General features: G+C 46.3%; 1 protein-coding gene across 1 annotated transcript in view; it reads right to left on the bottom strand.

Moving 5' to 3' along the window:
- The window catches only part of LOC139246167 (SH3 domain and tetratricopeptide repeat-containing protein 1), a 182,535-nt gene that overhangs the window by 34,748 nt on the left and 123,720 nt on the right, over positions 1-24,067 (bottom strand). Inside the window, exon 14 of the mRNA XM_070871392.1 lies at positions 19,780-19,902. Coding sequence (XP_070727493.1) covers positions 19,780-19,902 — 123 coding nt within the window. The remainder of the gene's footprint in view (positions 1-19,779; positions 19,903-24,067) is intronic.

The raw sequence follows: 24,067 nt of genomic DNA, 5'->3' as shown, positions 1-24,067 counted from the left end.
GATCTGTGGACATGCATTCCAAGGTCCCTCTGCTCCTCTACACTTCTCCGTGTCCTACCATTTATTGTGTATTCCCTTGCCTTGTTAGCCCTCCTCAAAAGCATTATCTCACACTTCTCAAGAATTCCATTTGCCACTGTTTTGCTCACCTGACCAGTCCATTGCTATCTTTCTGCAGTCTACAGCTTTCTTCGTCATTTTCAACCACCTGGCCAATTTTTGTGATGGTTACATTAAAAGAGAAGAGGGAAGTTATGGACAGGATAGTAATAGATAAAGACATACTAAAAAGATAAGCATTACTGAAAGTTGGTCGGTCACCTGGTCCAGATGGAATGCATCCTAGGTTGTTGAAAGAAGCAAAGATAGAAATAGAAATATTAGTTACAATCTTTCAATCCTCATTGGATACAGGAGTAGTGCTGGAGGACTGGAGAGTTGCTAATGTTGTACCTGTACCACTATTCAAGGGGAGAGGGATAAACCAGGTAACTACAGGACAGTCAGCCTAATATCAGTAATGGGGAAGTTATTTGGAAACCATTATCAGGGACAAAATACATTTTCATTTTTAAAGCCATGAGTTAATCAAAGAAAGCCGGCATGGATTTGTTAAAGGAAAATCATGTCTGACTCAATTGAATGAATTCTTTGATGAGGTAACAGAGAAGATTGAGCAAGGTAGTGCAGTAGATGTTGTATCTTTGGATTTTTGAAAGGCACAATGTGCCACACAGGAGGCTTGTTAAGAAGATGGAAGCCAATGGAGTTAGGGGAAAGTGGCGATATGGATACAAAATTGGCTCAGTGACTGAAAGTATTGGGTGGCGATGGACAGATGTTTATCGGACTGGGAGGTGGTTTGCAGTGGTATACACCAAGAGTCATTTTGGGTCCAATTCTCTTTTTAATTTTTGTCAACAACTTAGACTCGAGCATAGGGAGCAGCATTACAAGGTTTGCAGATGATACGAAACTTGGCAACGTAGTAGATGGTGATGAAGATAGTTGTCGACTTCAGGTTGACATGGACAGGATGGTGAAATGGACAGAAACATGTAAAGAAGTGTGAATTGATACACTTTGGGAGGATCAATATGGAAAACAAGTATACTATAAATGGCACGATTTTGAAAAGTGGAGATGAGAAAGAAAGAAAGACTTGCATTTATATAGCACCTTTCACAACCACGGGACATCTCAAAGCTCTTTACAGCCAATTAAATACTTTTGGAGTGTAGTCACTGCTGTAATGTGGGAAATGCGACAGCCAATTTGCACACAGCAAGCTCCCACAAATAGCAACGTGATCATGACCAGATAATCAATTTTTTTGCTATGTTGATTGAGGGATAAATATTGGCCAGGACACAGAGGATAACTCCCCTGGTCTTCTTCAAAATAGTGCCATGGGATCTGTAAGGTTACAAATCTTCAGAAAAACACAGAAGGAAACCATGAACTAAAAATTGATTAATACAAGCTTTTGGAATTAACTTGACAATGGGAGCAAAAAGGCGCCAGCCTGAGGGCAGGTGGTGACTCGCCCCAATTAAGGACACACTGTGGTCAGGAACCAAAACTGACTTTATGCATAACAACAATGGAGTTGTTACATGCGGCCCTGAACTTGGCCAATGGGGGGGGGGGAACAAGCTCACTGGAGATGCCAAGTCTGCAAGAAGACCAGACAACAAATAATCATCACAGGTGCACATTTTTGGGGAACGAGGTGTCAAGATGGGGAGCCAGCTTGAGTCTCGCAGATTCCATGTGCAAACTGGAAACCATAGAGTCCATTATTGCAGTCAATCAACCAGGATCACCACAAAGCAACGTATCGATACAAACACATTCTCAGAAACCGCAGTGGCGGGAGATCAGTGAAAACATGGATATCAATATGTGAGCTAGAAGCAGCTCAGAAGAAGAAGTAGAGGGACACATACACGCACAGAGGGATGTAGAAGAAGTGTACACGTACGGGTACATGTACACCCACCACCAGTTATTCATCATCGTTCGGCGGGGTAACAGAAGCGTGGTGCCGAAGCGAGGTACGGAACGTACACGGAAGGAACAGCACTGCAGAGAACGGCCAGAAGAATAACCAACCGGTCACGGAACCAACGACCACGAATTTACAATAGCTACAACCAGGAAGGATGATTGTATGTCTTCAGTCGATTTCCATCAGAAGTCTAGTTCTGTAGTTTTAGTTAGTTTTTCTGCAGAATAAAACTGACACTGGGTCAAGCCTAAATTTTGTGCCACGTGTTGTCCTTTTCCACTCTATGTTCCGAGGTCAAAGAATCAGGGTAGAGTGTAAAACAAATATACGCCCTACAAAATTGGCGACCGATGGCAGGATCTCGGCATTGTGATTAGGATCACGGACACAAAACCAGGGCAAGAACCCTGAGGGAGGCTTGGTTAAGTCTAAGATCGGCTAAGGTAGTCGAAAGTTATCTTCTCAAGGACGGCTAGGGTGACCAGGAGATAAACAGTCTCTGACAGGCAGGAGTAGTCTTGGGTCGACTAGGGTAGCCACCGAGAAAAGAAGTTGCAGGTAGTCTGCGCAGGGGTCTTAGGGAACCATAAAAGGCAGCTAGGGCAGCCAGCAGAGGAAGGAAACAGTCTTGGGTAGGCTGGAGTAATCCTGGGTTAACTAGAGCAGCCACCGAGAAAGTCGCAGGTAGTCTGTGGAAGGGTGTCAGGGAGACCAAATTACTCTCAAGAGCGACTAGGGTAGCTGAAGAGCTCCAGCTGACTTGGGCAGCCGCCGGGAGAAGTAGTTGCGGGTGGTCTATGAAAAGGGGACTCACGGAAGCCAGGGGTAATCTCATGGATGGCCAGGGCAGCCAGAGGAAGGAAACAGTCTTGGATGGGCTGGAGTAATCCTGGTTGACTGGGGTAGTCACCGAGAGAAGCCAAAAAGTAGTCGCAGGTAGTCTGCGAAACAGGGGTCTCAGGGAGGGCAAGGGTGATCTCAAGGCTGATCTCAAAGGTGATCTCAAGGGTGATCGCAAGGGCGACTAGGGGACCAGGAGAGAAACAATCTCTGACAGGCCGGAGTAGTCTCGGGTCGACTAGGGTAGCCAAAGAGAGAAGCCTGAGCAACAGAAACCGCAGGTCATTGCGAGGTTGTCTCAGCGGAGACCAAGGTAGTCAGGAAAGATTTCTCAGCCGGAGGCATTGGAAATGAACTCACCGCAGCAAAACGCAGTAGAGCCCGCAGCTAAGAGCAGTCATAGGAAGTCCATGGAGGCTAAGGTAGCTGCATATATATAAAACAAATTGGACATTTCAGAGCCACGGGCATGGGAAATGTTGCATTCTGGGATTCCGCAGGAAAAAGCGGCAGAGTGGACAGTCAGTAGTAACCACAAAGGGTCAAAAGAGAAGGCGATTTGGCTCAAGCAGGCACAACTGTTAAGGGAAAGCTGGAGGAGGAGAATTAAAAAGTTAAAAGGCGAGGTAGGCAGTTTTGAGAAAGAAAGGCAAGACCAAGGTATGAGGGAGGAAACGCCGTGGAATCACTTAGAGTATTTACAATGCCAGGTAACCGAGTGTAAAAAGCAGCAGCAAAGCTACCATGAGCAAAGTGAAAGGCACTTAGAAAAAGCCAAAGAGGCAGAGGGACAGCTCAGGAAAATCAAGGTAGTCTACCAGGTAGCACAGAAACAGGGTTATGAGAGGGCAGATCACTGACCTTGTAATAAAAGACCCGCCAGCTAACGGCAGAGTTAGACGGGGCCAAAGGGATGGTTTGTCTCATGGCAACCGGAACAGGCGAGGAAGGTTGGGATCCAGAGGGGAAAGAGTCAGGCGATGGGCTTGAGATTAGCGAGAATCGTCTGGCTCCTGAGAGATCAGGATCCTTGAAACCGATGTGTCCTTTGAGAAAGCAGAAATTCGCCCCCCCCCCACCAAATGGTGGTCCGGCTCAATTACCGAGCGACTATGTGATCCCGTACACGCCGCTTCAGCTGCAGGAGAAGCTGATGGGTGTAGTAAAGTTAAAGTAAGGAGGAGATGCCTCCGTTCATTTTGCTAATATAGAGCAGATAGAGGGTATAAATAACTGCACGAGGAGGAGAAAGTGAAGTTAACAGTGCTCTCGCTGGAGGGGAAGCTTTATCAGAGCTTGTCGACAGCCACCAAGTTAGGTGGAGGAACCCCACAAGGCTTAAAGGAGGAAATCATGGCAGCGCTAGGGTACATTAAGGGTAGTCTGTTCTGGCAGGTAGAACAGACTAGGCAGCAAGTAAACGAATCACCCGATACGTTTGCAGACAGACTGTGGCCGACTTATTTAAGGGTCACTGGAGGAAATCTGATATGGGCAGACTTAATCGGGGAACTCAGAAACCATTGGCTGAGAACTGTAATGGCCAACAGTTTGCCACGGCTCAGAGCACAGGTCGAAGCATGGTTTGACCCAGACGATCTCCAGAATACAGAGGCAAGGTTGCTGAGAAGATTAATGCTAGGCTGTAAGTCCAGGCAAGGGGAGGAGGAGAAACTATAAGGGAAGTTGTATGAAGTAAAAGGAGAGGTTCGGCAAAAGAAAGAATGGAGACAAGAGGGAGGTAATGCGGGTCGAGCTAAAGGAAAGTGTTTTAACAGTGGGAAGTTGGGACACTGGAGCAAGGATTGTAGGCTCTCAAAAGGAGGGAAGCCAGGGTACGAGGGGGCTGAGGCAGGAAAAAGCCATAAGGTAGCCGATGACCCAGTACAGATTTTAGTGGCCGCATTACTGCAGGTTATGGGCATGGGTGGAGGAAAGCTGGAAGCTGCAGTGGGAGAAAAGGGACCCAATGCGTCAGCAGCCCCGCTAAGTTGTTGTGCTCAGCCAGAATACCTGTGTACGCTCATAAATGATGAGTGGGGCATGCCATATGTAGATGTGAAGGTAGAAACAGTTAGGGGAAGGTATTTAGTAGATACAGGAGCCTCTAGCACGGTTGTCCACTCACCGAATCCAACCACTTTCCTGTGGTCGAGCGGAGTTCCATTTACACTGGTGGGTTTTACGGGTAATGAGCAGGCTGGGGCAGTGTCGAAACCCTTAACCATAGAGTTAGGACCTAACATAACGAAATGGGAGTGCATTTTAATGAAGTGGGAACAGCCCAGTTCGGGAGGTCTCGGGGCCGACTACATGTTGGCACACCACACCATAGTGGATATGAAAAACAATTGTTTATGGGGGGCAGTTGATGCAGATAGGACGGGAGAGATCGTAGTGATTCCCAGGGACAGTATAGACAAAGGCAGCACCTGATGAAGCAAAGGATGAAGCCAAAAGGGAGTTATGACTTCGAAAAATTAGTCGATAACATTCCAGCCCAGTATCAAGGGTATCTATGAGAGAATATAGATGTGTTTGTCACGCATAAGCATGATTGCTGGAGAGTAACTGGGGTAGAGATGAAGATAGACGGGGATCCGATGACACCGCCCCAGAAACAGTATAATTTTCCCCGGGAAGCAGAAAGGGATTTGGAAACTGCCAGAAATTCCCTGGTGGATCAAGCTGTGTTGAGAACCATAGCCACACATGTAATCTCAATGCTATGGCCAGTAAAGAAGCCCGATAACTCATGTGGGCCACGGTAGATTACCGAGCCCTGAATATAAATATTCCAGCCTGTGCACTCACGGCAGCGAAGGTAGAGGATTTGATAGGAAGTATCCCTGCAGCCGGTACAGCTTTCACTGTGCTGGACATTTCGAACAGGTTTTGGTCCATTCCCCTGAGACGGGAGGATCAGTATAAATTTGCCTTTACCTTTAAGGGTCAGCAGCACACGGGGACATGACTTCCACAAGGGTTTCACAATAGTCCCTCGATTTTTCACCAAAGTATGGCCGAGGCACTAAAAGGTTTTAGTCAGTCAGATCGGTTGATCCAATATGTGGACGACCTGTTGTTATTCTCCACGGTCCATTATTGAGTGAGTTACGGCATTTGCTGAAAGAAGCAAGTTTTAAAGTAAATCCCAAGTGTAAAGTCCTGTCCCTGCAGTACAGACTCACACGAGGCACACGCTGAAGTCAAGGTCACTCAGGACCTGCACCTTTATTACACAGCTCTCGAATGCCTCACTTGCCTGAGACCTGTCTTTATATATCTGTGTGGAACAGGTATCCAGTGTCTCCTGCAAGTGCACCCCTGGTGGTAAGGTAAGCTTGTGGTTACAGGTCATCTCTAGTTACAGTCATGTATAGCATGGTAAGATACAGTTATGTACAGTAGTGTGAGATACATGACACCAAGAAAGCTCAAATAGGCAAAGAGGAGGTGCATTTTCTAGGTTTGACCATTAGGGCAGAACAGCCATAGATGGAGCTAAAAGAAAGATAGTCCAGGTACTACCTGTAGTTCTTTCCTGGGAATAGCGGGTTACTGCAGGGAATTCATAGAAGGATATGCAGCCATGGCAGCTCCTTTGTTGAGGCTTCTCAGAAAAGGAGCAGAATGAGAATGGAGTGAGAGTTGTCAAGAAACATTCGCTCGGTTAAAAGAGGTGTTACAGACAGCACCAGCGTTGGAAGCAGTAAATGGGGACCAGGACTTGCGTCTGGAGGTAGCAGCGACTGGGGACAGTTTGAGTGCAGTGTTACTCCAAGAGCGACATGGCAAGCTGAGACCGGTGGCCGACCCCTCCCGGGTTCTCACCGAAGTAGAAAAGAGCTTTTCAAACTGCGAACGACTTCTGTTAGCAACTTTTTGGGCAGTAAAGCATTTTCGGTCACTCACAGGGTTAGCTACAGTAACTTTACTGACCTGTCACACCCCGACACAAATGTTACTGGACAGTAGAATGAAAGATGGGACAGTGAGCAGTAACAGGTTGCTCGCTGGACATTGTTGCTTACTCAATTAAACCTGGAGGTTGAGAGGCTGGGAGAACCAAAGTTAGCCCCGAACCTGGTTTACCTGGGGGCAGCTCATGTGTGTTCAGTGGAAGGAGTTTGGGATGTAGATGTGGGATTCAAAGCAGGAGAACACCCAACAGGCAGGGACATCTATGTAGATGGGTCTAGTTCAGTACTAAAAGGAGAGAGAAAAACAGATTGTGGGTTTTATGATCCTGAGGCAGGGATAGAAAAAGCCATAAAACTCCCCAACACTTTAAGTGCTTGTAGTGTCCTTACACCTTACTATAGAATCACACGAGGCATGTACTGCAGACAAGGTCACTACATGACCTGAACCTTTATTCCCAGGACCAAGATGTGCTGACCCTGCGTGGGACCTCTCTTTATATACCTGGATATACAGATGAGGAGCGTCTCCCACAAGTTCACCCGCTGTGGTCAAGGTTTGCATTTCTTGGGTGTATACAGTATGCAGTGTTGTTACATGAAGGTTACAGTTACATGAAGGTTACATACATGACAGTGCGCAGCAGGCCGAGCTAGCAGCGGTAGTATACATAGTCACACACCCTAACGAATTTCTAACTCCCTATATGATATGTTCGGACTCTATGTTCACTTGGAACTCCTGTACAGAATAGTAAGCTATATGTGCTTGGCGAGGGTTTAAGTCCTCAGATGGAAAGCCGTTGGTGACGGCTCCTTTGTTGAAAGTAATTTTGGACGTCACGGTAGGGACCAGAAGGAATACCACATCCAAAAGGTCAAAGCACACTCTAAGACAGAGCCCAAGTAGAAAGGGAATGAAATAGCAGACACACTGACCAAAACAGGGGCAGGCGAAGGGATACCTTGGGATCCATATCACTGTGGACAGATTATGGCTGTAATAAGCAGAGAGGGGCCCAAAGAAGTACCATTGCCGCCTGATTTAAAACAGGCTCAGCTATGGGATACAGATCTAAGAGCAGCGATTAGGGACAAGATAGATGGGAAGTCTGTAGCAGGACCCTTGGGAGCTGTAGACATAGTAATAAAGCAGGGAATGTTGTTTAAGGGAGATAGTTGGATCGTGTCAGGGCAGTGCAGGGGAAGTATTCTTGCAGCTAGCGCATGTGGGTCCAGGTGCTGGACATCCAGGGCTAGAAAGTAGAAGCCGTGGGATGGTGGCCCGAGCTTAGAAGTGATGTAAGCGATTATTGCCAGAATTGTCTGGTATGTGCCGCAAACAATCCAGACCCCCTCCGGAGAAAGGCTCCATTGGGACACACAAGGAGGCTAGAGGAGCTATGGCAGTCTATACAGATAGATTTCATAGGGCCACTGCCCACCTCAGGCAGAGGCAATAAATATAGCTTGGTGATAATAGATCTCTTTACAAAATGGGTACAAGTTTTTCCTTGTAGGGCGGCCACAGCAGTAGTCACTGCAAAGATTCTGGTGCGAGAAGTATTTTCTCGATGGGGATGGAGACTGCCCCTGATAGTGGAATCAGATCAAGGGAGTCATTTCACGGGAGAGGTAATGCAGGCCACCCTAAAGTTGTTAGGGATACAGGGGAAATGGCATGTGGCCTATAACCCACAATCGTCAGGTCCAGTAGAACGGACAAACTGGACCTTAAAAGAGAGGCTTAGGAAGGAGATAGGAAATACCCCGAAGAAATGGGATGAGATCCTACCCCTAATACTGATGAGCCACCAAGCCAGTCTCTCTAAGAGTACTGGACACTCCCCACATACACTGATGACAGGGAGACTTATAAGGACCCCAACCCACATCCGAGCACCAGTCCTGACCGAAAAGCAGGTTAAAGAGATCGCACAGAATAGGTTTGTCAGAGATCTGTATGATACTCTGAAGGGGCTGCATTGGGAAGCAGCTAACAATATGGGCAGACAGCAGCAGCAGAATAAACTGCTGTTGGAACCCCGGGTTACACAGGAATGGAAGGTTGGGGATCAGGTAATGATCAGGAATTATGCCAGAATAGGGGCATTTAAACCATTGTACAAAGGACCATATAGCATTATGGATAAGGCAAGCCCTATGTGTATACGATCCAGCTGCCAAAACTTATAAAATCATTCCATATAAACCAGTGTAAGCTGTACAACCCCAGAGAGAAAAGTAAAAAGCGGGCGAAGGCCCCAGGAACAATAATGAGTTTGATCAGTGTAAATCTTCCACCAGTGCTGTGGGATGATGAGGGTGGAGAAGGAAGGGACGGAGCAGTAAGGGGGGTTGGTCAGGTGCTGTGACCTAAGGAGCCCTGGACACCTCCTCCATCTCCACCCCCGAGCCTCCGAAAGCCCAAGCATCGGGATAAAAGGAGAGGGAAGCAGTGATCGTAAAAAGGTGTTATGTACATGTGTGAATAACTGAAGAAGGACCTGTGAGGGGGAGGCCTCCACAGAGCAAAAGTATTTATTTCATTTTTGTCTTCATAGGAGCGAATCGAGCCAGGGATACGAGATTCGGTGGACGTTGTGGATAGGCCTGTGGATGGCCATTATTATTAAAGGATTAGGAGATCAGAGAGACACCAAGACATTCCTTACATACGTAGCAACAAAGGCACAAATGCCTATGTTCACACTAGGAGTTGGCCAGGGTGGTTAGGGTCAAATTCAATCAAGTACTCCAGACAAACCGGAAACAAACTTGGGGAGGTGTCAGTGTCCTGCCCCAGGCTAAACATCACGACAGGAAGGTACGGGTGAGAGAGGGTAGACGAATTTGTGTGGAATGTAAAGGGATTACTCCCTTGGAAGGATAGTGGTGGTTACGGAAAATAGACAGGGAAAAAATTAATGCATCCACAGAATGGGAGAAACTGGGTAATAGCTCAAACAGGCGGACCACAGGAACAAAAGAAGGGGTGAAATTGTGTTGGGAAAAGTGGTGGACGGAGGAACAGGGGATTTTCGTCTGTGTGGTTGGATCTAGCCACAAGTGCAGGGGAGGGGTGGGGATTGTCTTTAAACGACAATGGCAGGATTCTTGGTCAGGAATGAATTGGATGCAGGGTTTTGATTCCTGTGTGACTTTGAACCTTCCAAAAACAGTCAATGCAACCGAACTGATCGTGAGCAAATTAAAACCTCTCCCTAAAATGCTGGCGATTCCAAACCAAGAAATTCCATGTCCTGTCCTAACATCCGGACCAAAGAACGGGTTCGCATTAATCCCAACAGGGAAAATGTTGTAACATTCTATATATTATGAAGTAGCGTTGGTTATTCTAAATTTATCAGAGTTACAATTGCCCCGATGGTGCCTGCCAGAAACGGAAAAGTTATATGAAAAATTATTAAAAGAAATGTTTAAACAATTCTATCAAAAGAATTACAGGGACGAGAGTCAGGGGGAAGCGTACAAACTGAAACGGAAAAGGGGATTAATGAGTGATGTAGCTACAGCATTTAATACTGGGACATCACTGGTAAATAGTGTGGACAACACGCAGTTGCAAGTCCAAATGAATACCTTAAGGGACCAGTTAAAGAAGATACTGGAGGAGGGTCATGATATAGAGGGTAACGAACTACAGGAGGATCAGGCAATGACAATTCATTTGAAAGAGATGGTAGCTGAGGATTTAAAACAAGTCCATGTACCATCGTAGGTCAGTAATATAGAAACATAGAAAATAGGTGCAGGAATAAGCCATATGGCCCTTCGTGCCTGCACCACCATTCAATATGATCATGGCTGATCATGCAACTTTAGTACCCCATCCCTGTTTTCTCTCCATACCCTTTGATCCCTTTAGCCGTAAGGGCCACATCTAACTCCCTTTTGAATATATCTAACGAACTGGCCTCAACAACTTTCTGTGGTAGAGAATTCCACAGGTTCAAAATTATGAGTGAAGAAGTTTCTCCTTATCTCGGTCCGAAATGTCTTACCCCTTATCTTTCGACTGTGATCCCTGGTTCTGGACTTCCCCAACATCGGAAACATTCTTCCTGCATCTAACCTGTCCAATCCTGTCAGAATTTTATATGTTTCTATGAGATCCTCTCTCATTCTTCTAAATTCCAGTGAATATAAGCCTAGTTGATCCAGTCTTTCTTCATGTGTCAGTCCTGCCATCCCGGGATAAGCACCTAAAAGCTTTGAGTGTCTGTAACAACCTCCTGAATCGTGCCAGCTACGGTTAGCCTCCGAAGTGTATCCAGTCCCGGTCAACTGTGGTCAAAGTAAACAATCCATAATGGGGATAGTGTTTCAAATACCGATGATGGATCTGTTACAATGACCCATACCGGGTGGTAAACATTGGGGTAATTTGAAATGAGGTACATGTGAGGCATCATAAAACCCCACAGTATGTGGTAAAATTGGGAGACTCAATAACTGGTGCTAGTCTGGAGGGATGCCAGAGAGGAGATACACACATGATATTGTGCCCCTATTGTTGTGTATGCAGACTATAGATGTACTCTCTCTGTGTAGACACTGTGTATATACATGCTGGCACCATTAGAGGGTGTAACTGGTTGAGACCGGAGGTTTCCTGCCCTGGTGGCTGGGGCTGTATAAAAGGCTGCACACCATGCTTGTGCCTTACTCTGGAGTTTGGAATAAAGGACCAAGGTCACTACAGTTTGAGTACAAGAAATTGCCTCGTGGAATCATTAATAAGCACACTACAAACATAATAATTGGCGACGAGAATAATGACTTTCACGTTAAAAGACTTTGCAGAGGGTGGTGATTGGGATGCCTTCACGGAAAGGCTCGAGCAATATTTCGTGGCAAACAACCTTGCAGGGGAGATGGACACATTGGCGGAAAAGCGCAAGGCTATACTGCTGACCAGTTGTGGGTCTACCGCCTCGTCAGGGACTTGCTGGCACCCATGAAGGCCAAGGATAAGACATACGATGAGCTGACTGAACTAATTCGTGACCAACTTAAACCAAGAGAGAGCATCCTCACGGCCAGGTACAGATTCTACACTCACCGCAGACCTGAGGGCCAGGAGATTGCAAAATATGCTGCCGAACTCAGGAGACTTGCGGCATCATGTGATTTTGGCATGCACCTCAACGAAGCATTGCGAGGCATCTTCGTTATGGGAATTGGCCACGAGGGCCTCCTTCACAAGCTATTACCTGCTGACACCACAGTCAACCTGCAGAAGGCCATCAGCATCAGTCAGGCGTTCATGACCTCGACCTGCTGCACCAAGCAAATTATTCATCCTGTGGACTCAAACCCGGCAAGTACTGTACACAGAATGGTGCCTTTCACAGGCAAGACTGTAGACTGTGGCTCTGCCCAGGGCAGAGAGCATAGACCTCAGGGTTCCAGAACTCCGAGTCTGCCGAGGGGTGCTAATCGAGTAGCGCCGTGCTGGCGTTGCGGAGGAAACCATAGGGCTCACCAATATCGGTTTGCTGAGTAAGTATTCAAAGCCTGTAACATGAAGGGCCACCTCCAGCATATGTGTAAAAGAAATACGACACACCATCTAGCAGAGGAGTCGGTAGATGACTTTGAATCCAGCGGGGAGTATGATGATTTGGCCAGAGAGGCAGCTCAGCCCCAAGAAGTGTATGAAGTGTATACCTGCACCACCGATTGTCCTCCAGTGAAGATGGAAGTCGAGATAAATGGCGTTCCAGTCTTCATGGAAGTGGACATGGGAGCGAGCCAGTCAGTGATGAGCCAGGATGCCTTGGAGAGGCTATGGAACGGAAAACGACCCGAGCTGGTTCCAGTACAGGAAAAGTTGCACACCTACACCAAGGAGCTGATCCCAGTCCTTGGTAGTGCAGATGTAAGTGTAATCCATAATGGCGTGGTGCACAAGTTATCTCTGGATGGTTGCAGGTGATGGTCCAAGGCTACTCGGAAGAAGGTGGATGGGGAAGATCCAGTGGAAATGGTAAGACCTCTTAACTTCAGTAATCGATGTCCCCCGTGCTCAGAGCAAAACCTCACCTTCGCTTGGGCCAGGCACCAGAGAACAGACCAGCGCAGCACCTGAGGCACAGACCGTCCATCACAACTGTGTGGCAATGATCCAATCGGAATGACATAAATGTACCTTCCAGGATCCAGTGGCAGGACTCCTGGGGAGGAAGATCGAATTCATAGGCATTCTTCAGCTTTGGTCGCAGAATCGCGGGAGAGAAGGATCAAGGCAGTCGACCTCGAGGACAGAGGCAAGATGGGGTTCCTGCTGCAGCGAGGTGCAGAGTGGCGTGGCAGGGTTCGCTTAAAGGAGACCTGCAACCAACTGAACTTAAAGAGACATTGTATGCATGGCAATCAATGTAACGAACCGATTAAGAATATAAAGAACAAAATGTTGCGAGATGTCGGGAACAGAGTATCCCCAAAAGTAGCAAGCAAGCGAATTCGAGAGGGTAAAGGTGCCCTGCCCCAGGTGTCCCCACAAGTTATAGGCCAGCGATCTCAGGTGGGTGAAGGCACTGATCCTGATACCCTGCCCCAGGTCTATCCCACGCTGCAGGCACCCAAGGGCACTATTCGCCACCGACTGGAAATGAAAACGGCGCCAATACGCGCAGTCGGCCGCTGTTGCCCAGGTGGAGCCGGCGCAGCCCCCAGACCCAGTCGCTACCTCGGCCATGTCCGGGAGCGGAAGGCCAGAACCAACAAGTTCCCCAAACGGAACCTGGAACAGCCAGGTTCCCAACACCGTTAGAGAGCAGGCAGAAGATTCTGCAGCCCTCAAAGGAGGACAGGGAGGCCACACACATCGATGGCTCTGCCCACCACTAGGCAACGGCAAAGGTCCTGAGTCCTTACAAGGTGAGTGAACCAAGTCCACCCTGCTAGCAGGGGGCACAGCACCGCCATCAGATGACTAGGACCCAGTCTGGTTGCTCTGGAACTAGCGTCCTCACATACCTGTACTGCTACCTCAGTACTGACCATGACTGAACTAATTATGCAATCTACCCAATCCTGGCGCACGACCATAAAACGTAACAAATGTGGGTCACTGAACCAAGGTGTCACAATACAAACTGTATTCTTTGTGCTTGCGCTGTGTCCGATCCTGTATGTAGAGATAACAAGATCTCGCTGTGGGGGAGCGGAAATGGATGTATGTAACCATGGACACACACATGGATCACACCCAGAACCCACTGGAACCTCCACTGCAGCATCGAACCATCCAGGCTGGTAACCACTACCCAACGTTGTGGCAAAAGGACTTGGGGGTTAACAGGGAAAGAGCCAAGCCAAAGCACAGCCAAGCTGCAAGGGCCATTGGCACTTAAGTCTGGGGAGAGCTAAGCCAGAGCACATAGTGCAAAGGTAATCGACACAAAGGACTTGGGGTAGAGTGATGTTGTGTATGCAGACTATAGATGTACTCTCTGTGTAGACACTGTGTATATACATGCTGGCATCACTAGAGGGTGCAATTGGTAGAGAATGGGGTTTCCTGCCTAGTGGCAGGGGCTGTATAAAAGGATGCACACCATTCTTGTGCCTCACTCTGGAGTTAGGAATAAAGGACCAAGGTCACTACAAGACATTGCCTCGTGGAGTTATTCATAAGCACACTACAGACATAACAATTCTATCAAAATAATTACAGGGGCGAGAGTCAGGGGGAAGCATACAAACCGAGATGGAAAAGGAGATTAATGAGTGATGGAGCTACAGCATTTAATACTGGGACATCACTGGTAAATAGCATGGACAACCCGCAGTTGCAAGTCCAAGTGAATACCTTAAGGGACCAGTTAAAGAAGATACTGGAGGAGGGTCATGACATAGAGGGTAACGAACTACAGGAGGATCAGGCAATGACAATTCATTTAAAAGAGATGGTAGCTAAGGATTTAAAACAAGGCCATGTACCGTGGGTCAGTAATAAGCACCTAAAAGCTTTGAGTGTCTATAACAACCTCCTGAATTCATGCCAGCTACGGTCAGCCTCCGAAGTGTATCCAGTCCCGGTCAATTGTAGTCAGAGTAAACAATCCATAATGGGGATAGTGCTTTGAATACCAGTGATGGATCAGTCACAACGACCTGTACCATTATACTGGGTGGAAAACATTGGGGTAATTCGGTACAGGGTACATGTGAGGCATCATAAAACCCCACAGTGTTTAAAATTGGGAGACTCAATAACCGGTGCTAGTCTGGAGGAATGCCAGAGAGGAGGTACATACATGATATTGTGCCCCTATGATCTGAATCCTTTCGACTGGCTGGTATGTGGGTTCAAGTACGAGGACGGGCAGCCTATAAGCATTATCATGGAAGTGACGGCTCACAGCCATATCCCGCCACAGGTTGCATACAAGGGAAACGGGACATATTATGTCACCACCAGCGAAGTCGATACAGAGTACACCAGGACACTTGATGTCCAGTGACAGATTCCACCTTTTGTTTCAAGCCCCAGGTAGAGACACTCATAGCACAAGAAAGGATAATTCCTATCTCAGATCACAAACACATAAGTATCACAGTCAATGGTATTATTCCGAACCTCCAGGAATACATATCGCATTTTGGATACGATATCCCGCCGTTACCCGAACATTTGACCAAGTTATTAAAGGACATCGAGCTATCCCACAAACACTATTACACATTACACCAAATGGATGAGAAAGTAAGGGAGGAAATCGAGGAAATGATGGCCCCTCCACAGTGGGATTTAGGATTCAATATTGAGACACCCCCTGGGTTCGAATCGTGTCACACGCACTAGTCATTGTACAGTTGGTGATAGTGTTGTATCTATTTATCTTATCCTGTAAGTTAAAACAGAAGACAAAGGAAGGGGATCTTGAAGGGTTACTAAGATGAACCAAGGCCAAAGTGTTTGCATATAAAACTGAAGTCAGATCAAGGCCGAACATTTTGTTGTAAAACGCGTTGGTTTATCAGAGAAAAGAACTGTTTTCGTTGTAAAAAAAAGAAATGTAATCTGGAGTTTTTGACCGAGTCTGCAATACACCTAAAAAGGGCTCATGGAAAAAAAAGAAACCCACAAGTAATGTCGCTGGTTTTATATTTACGAGACATTAAAGGAGGGAGTGTAAGGCTACAAATCTTCAAAAAAATACAGAACGAGACCATGAACTAAAAATTGATTAATACAAGCTTTTGGAATTTAATACAAACTTTTGGAATTAACTGGACAATGGGAGCAAAAGGCGCCAGCCTGAGGGCAGGTGGTGACTCGCCCCAATTAAGGACACACTGTGGTCAGGAACCAAAACTGACTTTATGCATAACAACAATGGAGTTGTTACATGCGGCCCTGAACTTGGCCAATGGAGTGGGGGGGGACAAGCTCACTGGAGATGCCAAGTCTGCAAGAAGACCGGACAACAAAGGAATCACCACAGGTGCACATTTTTGGGGAACGAGGTGTCAAGATGGGGAGCCATCTTGAGTCTCGCAGATTCCATGTGCAAACTGGGAACCGTAGAGTCCATTATTGCAGTCAATCAACCAGGATCGCCACAAAGCAACGTATCGATACAAACACATTCTCAGAAACCGCAGTGGTGAGAGATCAGTCAAAACACGGATATAAATATGCGAGCTAGAAGCAGCTCAGAAGAAGAATTAGAAGGACACGTGCACGCATAGCGGGATGTAGAAGAAGGATACACGTACAGGTACACGTACACCCATCACCAGTCATTCATCATCGTTCGGTGGGGTAACGGAAGCGTGGTACCGAAGCGAGGTACGGAACAGCACTGCAGAGAACGGCCAGAAGAATAACCAACCGGTCACGGAACCAACGACCACGAATTTACAATAGCTACAACCAGGAAGGGTGATTGTATGTCTTCAGTCGATTTCCCTCAGAAGTCTAGTTCTGTAGTTTTAGTTAGTTTTTCTGCAGAATAAAACTGACACTGGGTTAAGCCTAAATTTTGTGCCATATGTTGTCCTTTTCCCCTCTATGTTCCAAGGTCAAAGAATCAGGGTAGAGTGTAAAACATATACATGCCCTACGTCCAGCTGAGAGAGCAGACGAGGCCTCGGTTTAACGTCTCATCCGAGCAAAGAGACCTAGGTGTCCATATACACAAATCCGTAATGGTGGTAGAGAAAGTTGGTAAGATGGTTAAAAAGTATATGTGTCAGTTGGGTTTATAAATAGAGGCATAGAATATAAAAACTAGAACTTTATAAATGACTGGTTAGACCTCAGTTGGATTATTGTGGACAATTCTGGGCACCACACTTCAGGAAAGATGTAAAGGCCTTAGAAAGGATACAGAGGAGGTTTACCAGGATGTTACCAGGGATCAGTTATGAGGAGAGGTTGGAAAAGTTACAATTGTTCTCCTTAGAACAGAGAAGGTTAAGAGGTGACCTAATAGAGGTTTTCAAGATGATGATGAGAAGTTTTGAAAGAGAAAATCTATTCCCACTGGTGAGTGTGTCAATAACCAAAGGTCATAGATTTAAAATCATTGTCAAAGATCCAGAGGGGAGATGGAGAATTTTTTTTCACTCAGAGTGAAGCTGATTCCATAAATAATTTTAAAAGGGAGTTGGACAGGTACTTGAGGATTAGGAACTTTCAGGGTTACAGACAAAAAGCTGGGGATGTAAGACTAACCATGATTGCTCTTTCAAAGCGCCAGCACAGGCACAACAGGCCAAATTGTCTCCCTTTGCACTGTAAGTTTTTATGGGCCCGAAATCGGTGAAACCCAAGGCCCGCCCAAAGGACCGCCGATGGCCGCCGAGAGACCGGGCGGTACTTTGCCAGAAAGATTCCACTAAAAGTAGTGGCAGTACCATCCGGCAGCAAAATAATGGCTAACGCCATCAATCTGGGCAGCAACGGGCAGGAGCTCTCAATCTCAGCGGCAAAGGCTCTTGCCGCCCAAATGATGCCGAGGATGGAGTCGGGGCCAGGGAGTGTGGAAGACCTGAAAACAAAAATCATTACAATGAAAAAAAAACCATCGGAACATATTCAAGGGACCTCCATCCAGGTAAGTTGCTGCAAACATTTTTTTTTTAAAAAGATGTTCACTAACCTTTTATTGCAGGTCTTCATACATACCGTCAGGGTTAGACCAGCCTCCACTCAGCGGTCCTTCCCCCTGCTGGCGCCGACTCCCACTGACTTCCGCCCACACCAATCTGGCAGCTCGGCGGGCGGGAGGTCACTTACACTACTTGGCCGTCAGCAGCCATCAGCGGGCGGTTCCCAGCAGTACTTCCCTCCAGCCCGCTCCAGCCCAAGTGGAAACTAGCACAGAGGGGAGACCAGCAGCAAAACTCGGCAGCACTCGGCGGCATTGGATGGTAAGGCCACCAATATTGGGCCCTATGATTCTATATACCCCTTAATTCACAAGGGCTGCCAAACAGATTTTATTACAGCATTCATACAGTATATCAACAAGTATAAATAAAGTTAGAAGAATATGTGCAAAAAACTAGAGAGCACAGATAGGGTAGGAGATAATGTAACTTTGCACTGTATCAGGAAAAATGCATTTTGTTATCACATAAGAATAGTGCACTACAATTTAAAAATAGCTATAAAATAAGTATATTTGCGCACAAGAGCTGTCGGCTCTGCAGTATAAATGGTTTCTCAGTGGTACACGTGGTGGCTTTTTCAGGTTAATTTAAAATTGAGAAACACAGGTGCAGAACCCCAGCCCATAATGCAGGGCATCACCAAGGTTGAACAGAGGAGTCAAGGTAAATTAAATAGTAGTTAGGTGATGTCAAGCTTGGGGTTTTAAAACCCTGTAGATTGTATGATGAAGGGACGACGGAAGGAAGTAAAGAGTTTCAAAGTTTTGAGCTCGTGGGAAAGATATTGGAGTAGGAACAGGAATAGGCCATTCAGCCTCTTGAGCTAGTCCCACCAATCAATTAGATCATGGCTGATCTGTATCTTAACTCCATTTACCTGCCCTAGCTCTATATCCCTTGATAGGACATGGAGCAATAAATCTTCATTTCAACACAGTGAAGAGCAGCTTTATTTTGTTTTTGTTTTCTGATATTGCAGGAGCAAAGCCTGCCATACAATTCTCCAACCAGATGGTAACAAAGTAAAATGTCTTTAGATCACTGTTTTTAGCAAAAGCATCATGAATTTATAAAGTACACACATGAACATAGGAAATCCTGCCTCAATTCCTTCATGAAAATATCCGAATCACATAAACAACGCATACTTCTCCACTGCCACAAATGTGGAGGAGCGGGAATCCCAGCTGCCAACTGTACAAGATGTTAACCACATCCCAAATCGCAGAGATGGGGTCATTTAAATAGTCAGGGCGAGTGGTCTGCACCTGCAGTAACACAACAAGCCTGCCTGGCCTACTAATCAGAGCAGCACCATGCCGTTCCAATATGGGGATGGAGGTCTGGGAAGGCCCAAAAGAAGGCATTTATTTTTTCTATCAGTCATTTCTGGGATTGACCATCTTTCTCTCAGATAGTCTTGGGGCCTTTACTAGGTCCATGATAGAACTCATGCCAGCTCAGAGTTGGTCTGGCTTCCATTAGGCCGAAGGAGAACACAATGGGTGGAATTCCTGAGGAAGCCTAGAAACTCTCCCAGACATACCCCATAAGCAATCTTTAATGCGGTGGGATGGGAATGGGGAGGGGAGGGAGATGGATGGCTTGCCCACAACCCCTTCCCAATTGAACTTTGGGCCAGATCTTACACATATGGAAACTCAGTTGATTCATATCCACCCCAAATTCTGACCCACCAGGTTCAGTGATCGATCCTACTTCTGCACTCCCACTCTACTGGAATCTCAGGTCCAATGTCTTATTAAAAATAAACCAGAAAATATGTTTGCACTTCCAGAAGAGCAAATTATAAGCAGAAACAAGACTTCTAGTGATACAGAAGGTACTTACCCTATAGAAGGATATGGCTTTCTCTCTATCCTGGGACCCGTTAAAAAACACATCTCCGGCTGCTTCAAAAACTTCCATTGCAAACTCCAATCTTTCTGTGCTCACAGCAACATCTTGTGCAACCTTAATTTTGTTTTACAAAAAGTTTATATAAATGAGCATTATTACTCGACGAATCTTCTTAGAATCTACCTATTTTCACAAGTTTTCTCCTGAAGATACAAACTTTTGGTAGGTACAGTGCCGCAGCTGCTGCTAGCTCTCAGCTTGCTCACCAAATTAGCCAAATGTGATCAAATGCTATTCGACCACAGTGGGCACTGTAGCCAACGCCTATCCCAACCTCATCAGGCATCTAGATATGTGCATTTTCCAGCAAAGAGCACTGAATAGCGATCAAGGGAATGATTTCTGGCTGATTTCCCCCCCCGCCTCTCTAACCTGGGAAGGCAAGAATGATTCAGTGTCCCAACTGCTGTAATTTCCAAGCAGCTAACTCAGCTCCACCCTGGAATTAAACCAAGAGCCCATCTCATCTGTATTTTATGATTAAACACTGGTTGCTGCATTTAGTCATTAACCCATCAAGGAAGCTTATCCTATCTTTTTGGGAAATTCCAAAACATACAAGAAAATCCAGCTTAATCAATATATTCTTGACTGTATGACTGATTATCAATAATTGTAATACATCATTCAGGGTATACACCAGATAGGATGATATAGCACAGATGGAGGTCAAGCCCCTTTAAAATTGGACCATTTAGTTCATATTGCTTCTCCTCATTCTTTCTACCAAAACGCATCACTTCACACTTCTCGCATTAAATTTCACCTGTCATGTGTCTGCCCATTCATTAGTCTGTCTCTGTCCAATAGAAATCGGCTCTGTTCTAGGTCGGCGTGGCATGAAGACATCTGTGGGGGGGCGGGGTCAAAGTGTGGTGCCGATTCTGTGCCTGCAGGGAGGCGGGGCTAGGTCGGAGAAGCCGACGTTGTGCCGGCAGCCCTTCGCATGCGCGCTGGTGCATGCCGCATGCGCAGTGTGAAATAAACATTGGCACTCGGCTATTTTTAAAGCTACATCTGCAAAAGTGCTGTTTTGTTTTGTGGAGCTGTGGAAAGGCTTGTGAGTGAATTTGGCTGATATTTTTGTGCCTGAAGGAGTGCTTTTAGCAGCACTGTTGAAGAAATCACCTGCTGAAATCAGTGAGTGCTGCTTTTTGCTGCTAAACTTCCAGAACAAGTGCTGCATAGGTGCATGCAAAATAAGGAGTGGGTGTTTTGAAAAATCAGAGTGTCAATTGAATACAGCAATGGAACAATGTCCACCAAGAACAAAGAATTTCTTGCATGAGGAAGTGGAGACATTAGTTAACGTCATTGAGCAGAGATGGCAGGAGCTAGATACCAGCAACAGAGATCGCATAAAAGTGCCACCCAAAGAAATGAAGAAATGCTGGAACCAAGTTGCAGAAGATTACTGCGCAGTGTTAGGAGATCTCGAAGCCTGTGCACAAAGAAATGGCACGACCTTGGTCAAATAGTTAGTGTAAGTAATATTTTAATTTTTCAATGGAATCATAATTGTAATTGTGACTATCTGTCTATGTCCCACCCTGCAGAAAGACACACTCTGTAAAAAGTTATATTTTAATCTTTGCAGAAGAAATTGACCCACCACCAAAGGAAAACAACTCGAACAGGAGGAGGCCCGCCAAATCTGCACCACTGACACCCTTGGAACAGAGGGTAGCTGCTATGATGAGTCGTACATGGAGAAAAGCAATCAGTACACCACAAGCTGGCCCACACACGAGGAAGAGGGTAAGTCCTGAAAATGCATCGTGGCCCTTCAAATCAACCTGCTACCTGGCCTGCTATGTGTGAGAGTACTCATGCCACCCATCCTACCCCCTCCTTTGCTGTTAAACATTTGACTGTTCTGATATATTTTGCAGAAGATGATGATGCCAACCCTGAAGATCCTGAAGATCCAGAACAAGAACAAGAAGAACCAGATGCAGACGATCCAGACTGGCTGCAGGTGGCGATGACTGAAATGTCTTGAGGGGAGACCTTCCAAATTAATGTTTATGAGCGGACATCATTAATATTTATGAGCGGACATCAGAGTTTCAAACCCTGCATAGGTTCTAGTTCCATCTTCCATGGTTTTGATTCCAATGTTTCTGGTACCACTGGTGCTGCTGGTGTAATCCAGCAGTTTACAGTCAGTGCCCCACCATCCCAGCCTGCGCCTCCCACTCGCATAGGCTCTGGTTCCACCTTCTATGGTTTTGATTACGACGATGCGGGTCCCAGTGGTGCTGCTGATATAGTGGAGCAGGTTACATCCACTGACCCACCGTCCCAGCCCGCAGCTCCCACTCTAGTGCTGCCGTTTGGAACACCGAGGGTCCCACCGTCCCATCTCGCGCCTCCCAGTGTAGTGGTGCCGCGAGGCAGACCCAGGCAGAGGAGAAGGAGATTGGAGACACGCTCTCCTGAGATGCAGCGTGCAACAGCTGCAGCTCAGGTTGTGGCATTGGGTGTGGAGAGCAATGATCTTACCCGATCACTCGTGGGCAGCGTCAGTGCAGTGAGTGAAGAGGTAACTGTACTGACAGGAGAAATAGCATGGGAAATGAGGGAGGGAATGTCCGAGCGAGTGCAATCGACATCACAGGCCATCAGAGAGGACATGCAAAGGACGGCACAGGCCGTCAGGGAGGGCATGCAAGTGACGGCACAGGCCCTCATGGAGGTAGCTGCTGCAATAAGGGCACACAGCCTGGCCAATCAAATGACACCCCCATGAAGATGTGAACATTCACTGAGATGTGGATGAGAGATGGGTTGCAACCTTGTTTTGCTGCTTTTGTTCTTGTTCTTGATGTAACTGTAATAACGTTTTTCAAATTGAAATTGTTTTCTAAGTTTTGTAACTTTACAACTTATAAGTGATCTTACGGTTTTTAAGTGATCTTATCAAGGAAGAGGCATATAAATTGGCTAGAAAAAGCAACAAACCTGAGGACTGGGAGAAATTTAGAATTCAACAGAGGAAGACTAAGGGTTTAATTAAGAGGGGGAAAATAGAGTACGAGAGGAAGCTTGCAGGGAACATAAAAACGGATTGCAAAAGCTTCTATAAATATGTGAAGAGAAAAAGATTAGTGAAGACAAACGTAGGTCCCTTGCAGTCGGATTCAGGGGAATTTATAATGGGGAACAAAGAAATGGCAGACCAATTGAACCAATACTTCGGTTCTGTCTTCACGAAGGAAGACACAAATAACCTTCCGAATGTACTAGGGGACAATGGGTCGAGTGAGAAGGCGGAACTGAAGGATATCCTTATTAGGCGGGAAATTGTGTTAGGGAAATTGATGGGATTGAAGGCCGATAAATCCCTGGGGCCTGATAGTCTGCATCCCAGAGTACTTAAGGAAGTGGCCCTAAAAATAATGGATGCATTGGTGATCATTTTCCAACAGTCTATCGACTCTGGATCAGTCCCTATGGACTGGAGGGTAGCTAATGTAACACCGCTTTTTAAAAAAGGAGGGAGAGAGAAAACGGGTAATTATAGACCGGTTAGCCTGACATCAGTCGTGGGGAAAATGTTGGAATCAATCATTAAGGATGAAATAGCAGCACATTTGGAAAGCAGTGACAGGATCGGTCCAAGTCAGCATGGATTTATGAAAGGGAAATCATGCTTGATGAATCTTCTGGAATTTTTTTGAGGATGTAACTAGCAGAGTGGACAAGGGAGAACCAGTGGATGTGGTGTATTTGGACTTTTAAAAGGCTTTTGACAAGCTCCCACACAAGAGATTGGTGTGCAAAATCAAAGCGCATGGTATTGGGGCTAATGTACTGACATGGACAGAGAACTGTTTGGCAGACAGTAAGCAGAGCGTTGGGATAAGCGGGTCCTTTTCAGAATGGCAGGCAGTGACTCGCGGAGTGCCGCAGGGCTCAGTGCTGGGACCTCAGCTCTTTACAATATAGATTAACGATTTAGATGAAGGAATTGAGTGTAATATCTCCAAGTTTGCAGATGACACTAAACTGGGTGGCGGTGTGAGCTGTGAGGAGGACGCTGAGAGGCTGCAGGGTAACTTGGACAGGTTAGGTGAGTGGGCAAATGCATGGCAGATGCAGTATAATGTGGATAAATGTGAGGTTATCCATTTTGGGGGCAAAAACACAAGGCAGAATAATATCTGAATGGTGGCAGATTAGGAAAAGGGGAGGTGCAACGAGACCTGTGTATCAT

The sequence above is a fragment of the Pristiophorus japonicus genome, chromosome 2, assembly GCF_044704955.1.
Source record: "Pristiophorus japonicus isolate sPriJap1 chromosome 2, sPriJap1.hap1, whole genome shotgun sequence".
Lineage (NCBI taxonomy): Eukaryota > Metazoa > Chordata > Chondrichthyes > Pristiophoridae > Pristiophorus > Pristiophorus japonicus.
The sequence above is the reverse complement of the archived record's forward strand: the minus strand, read 5'-3'. Positions and strand labels throughout refer to the sequence as shown.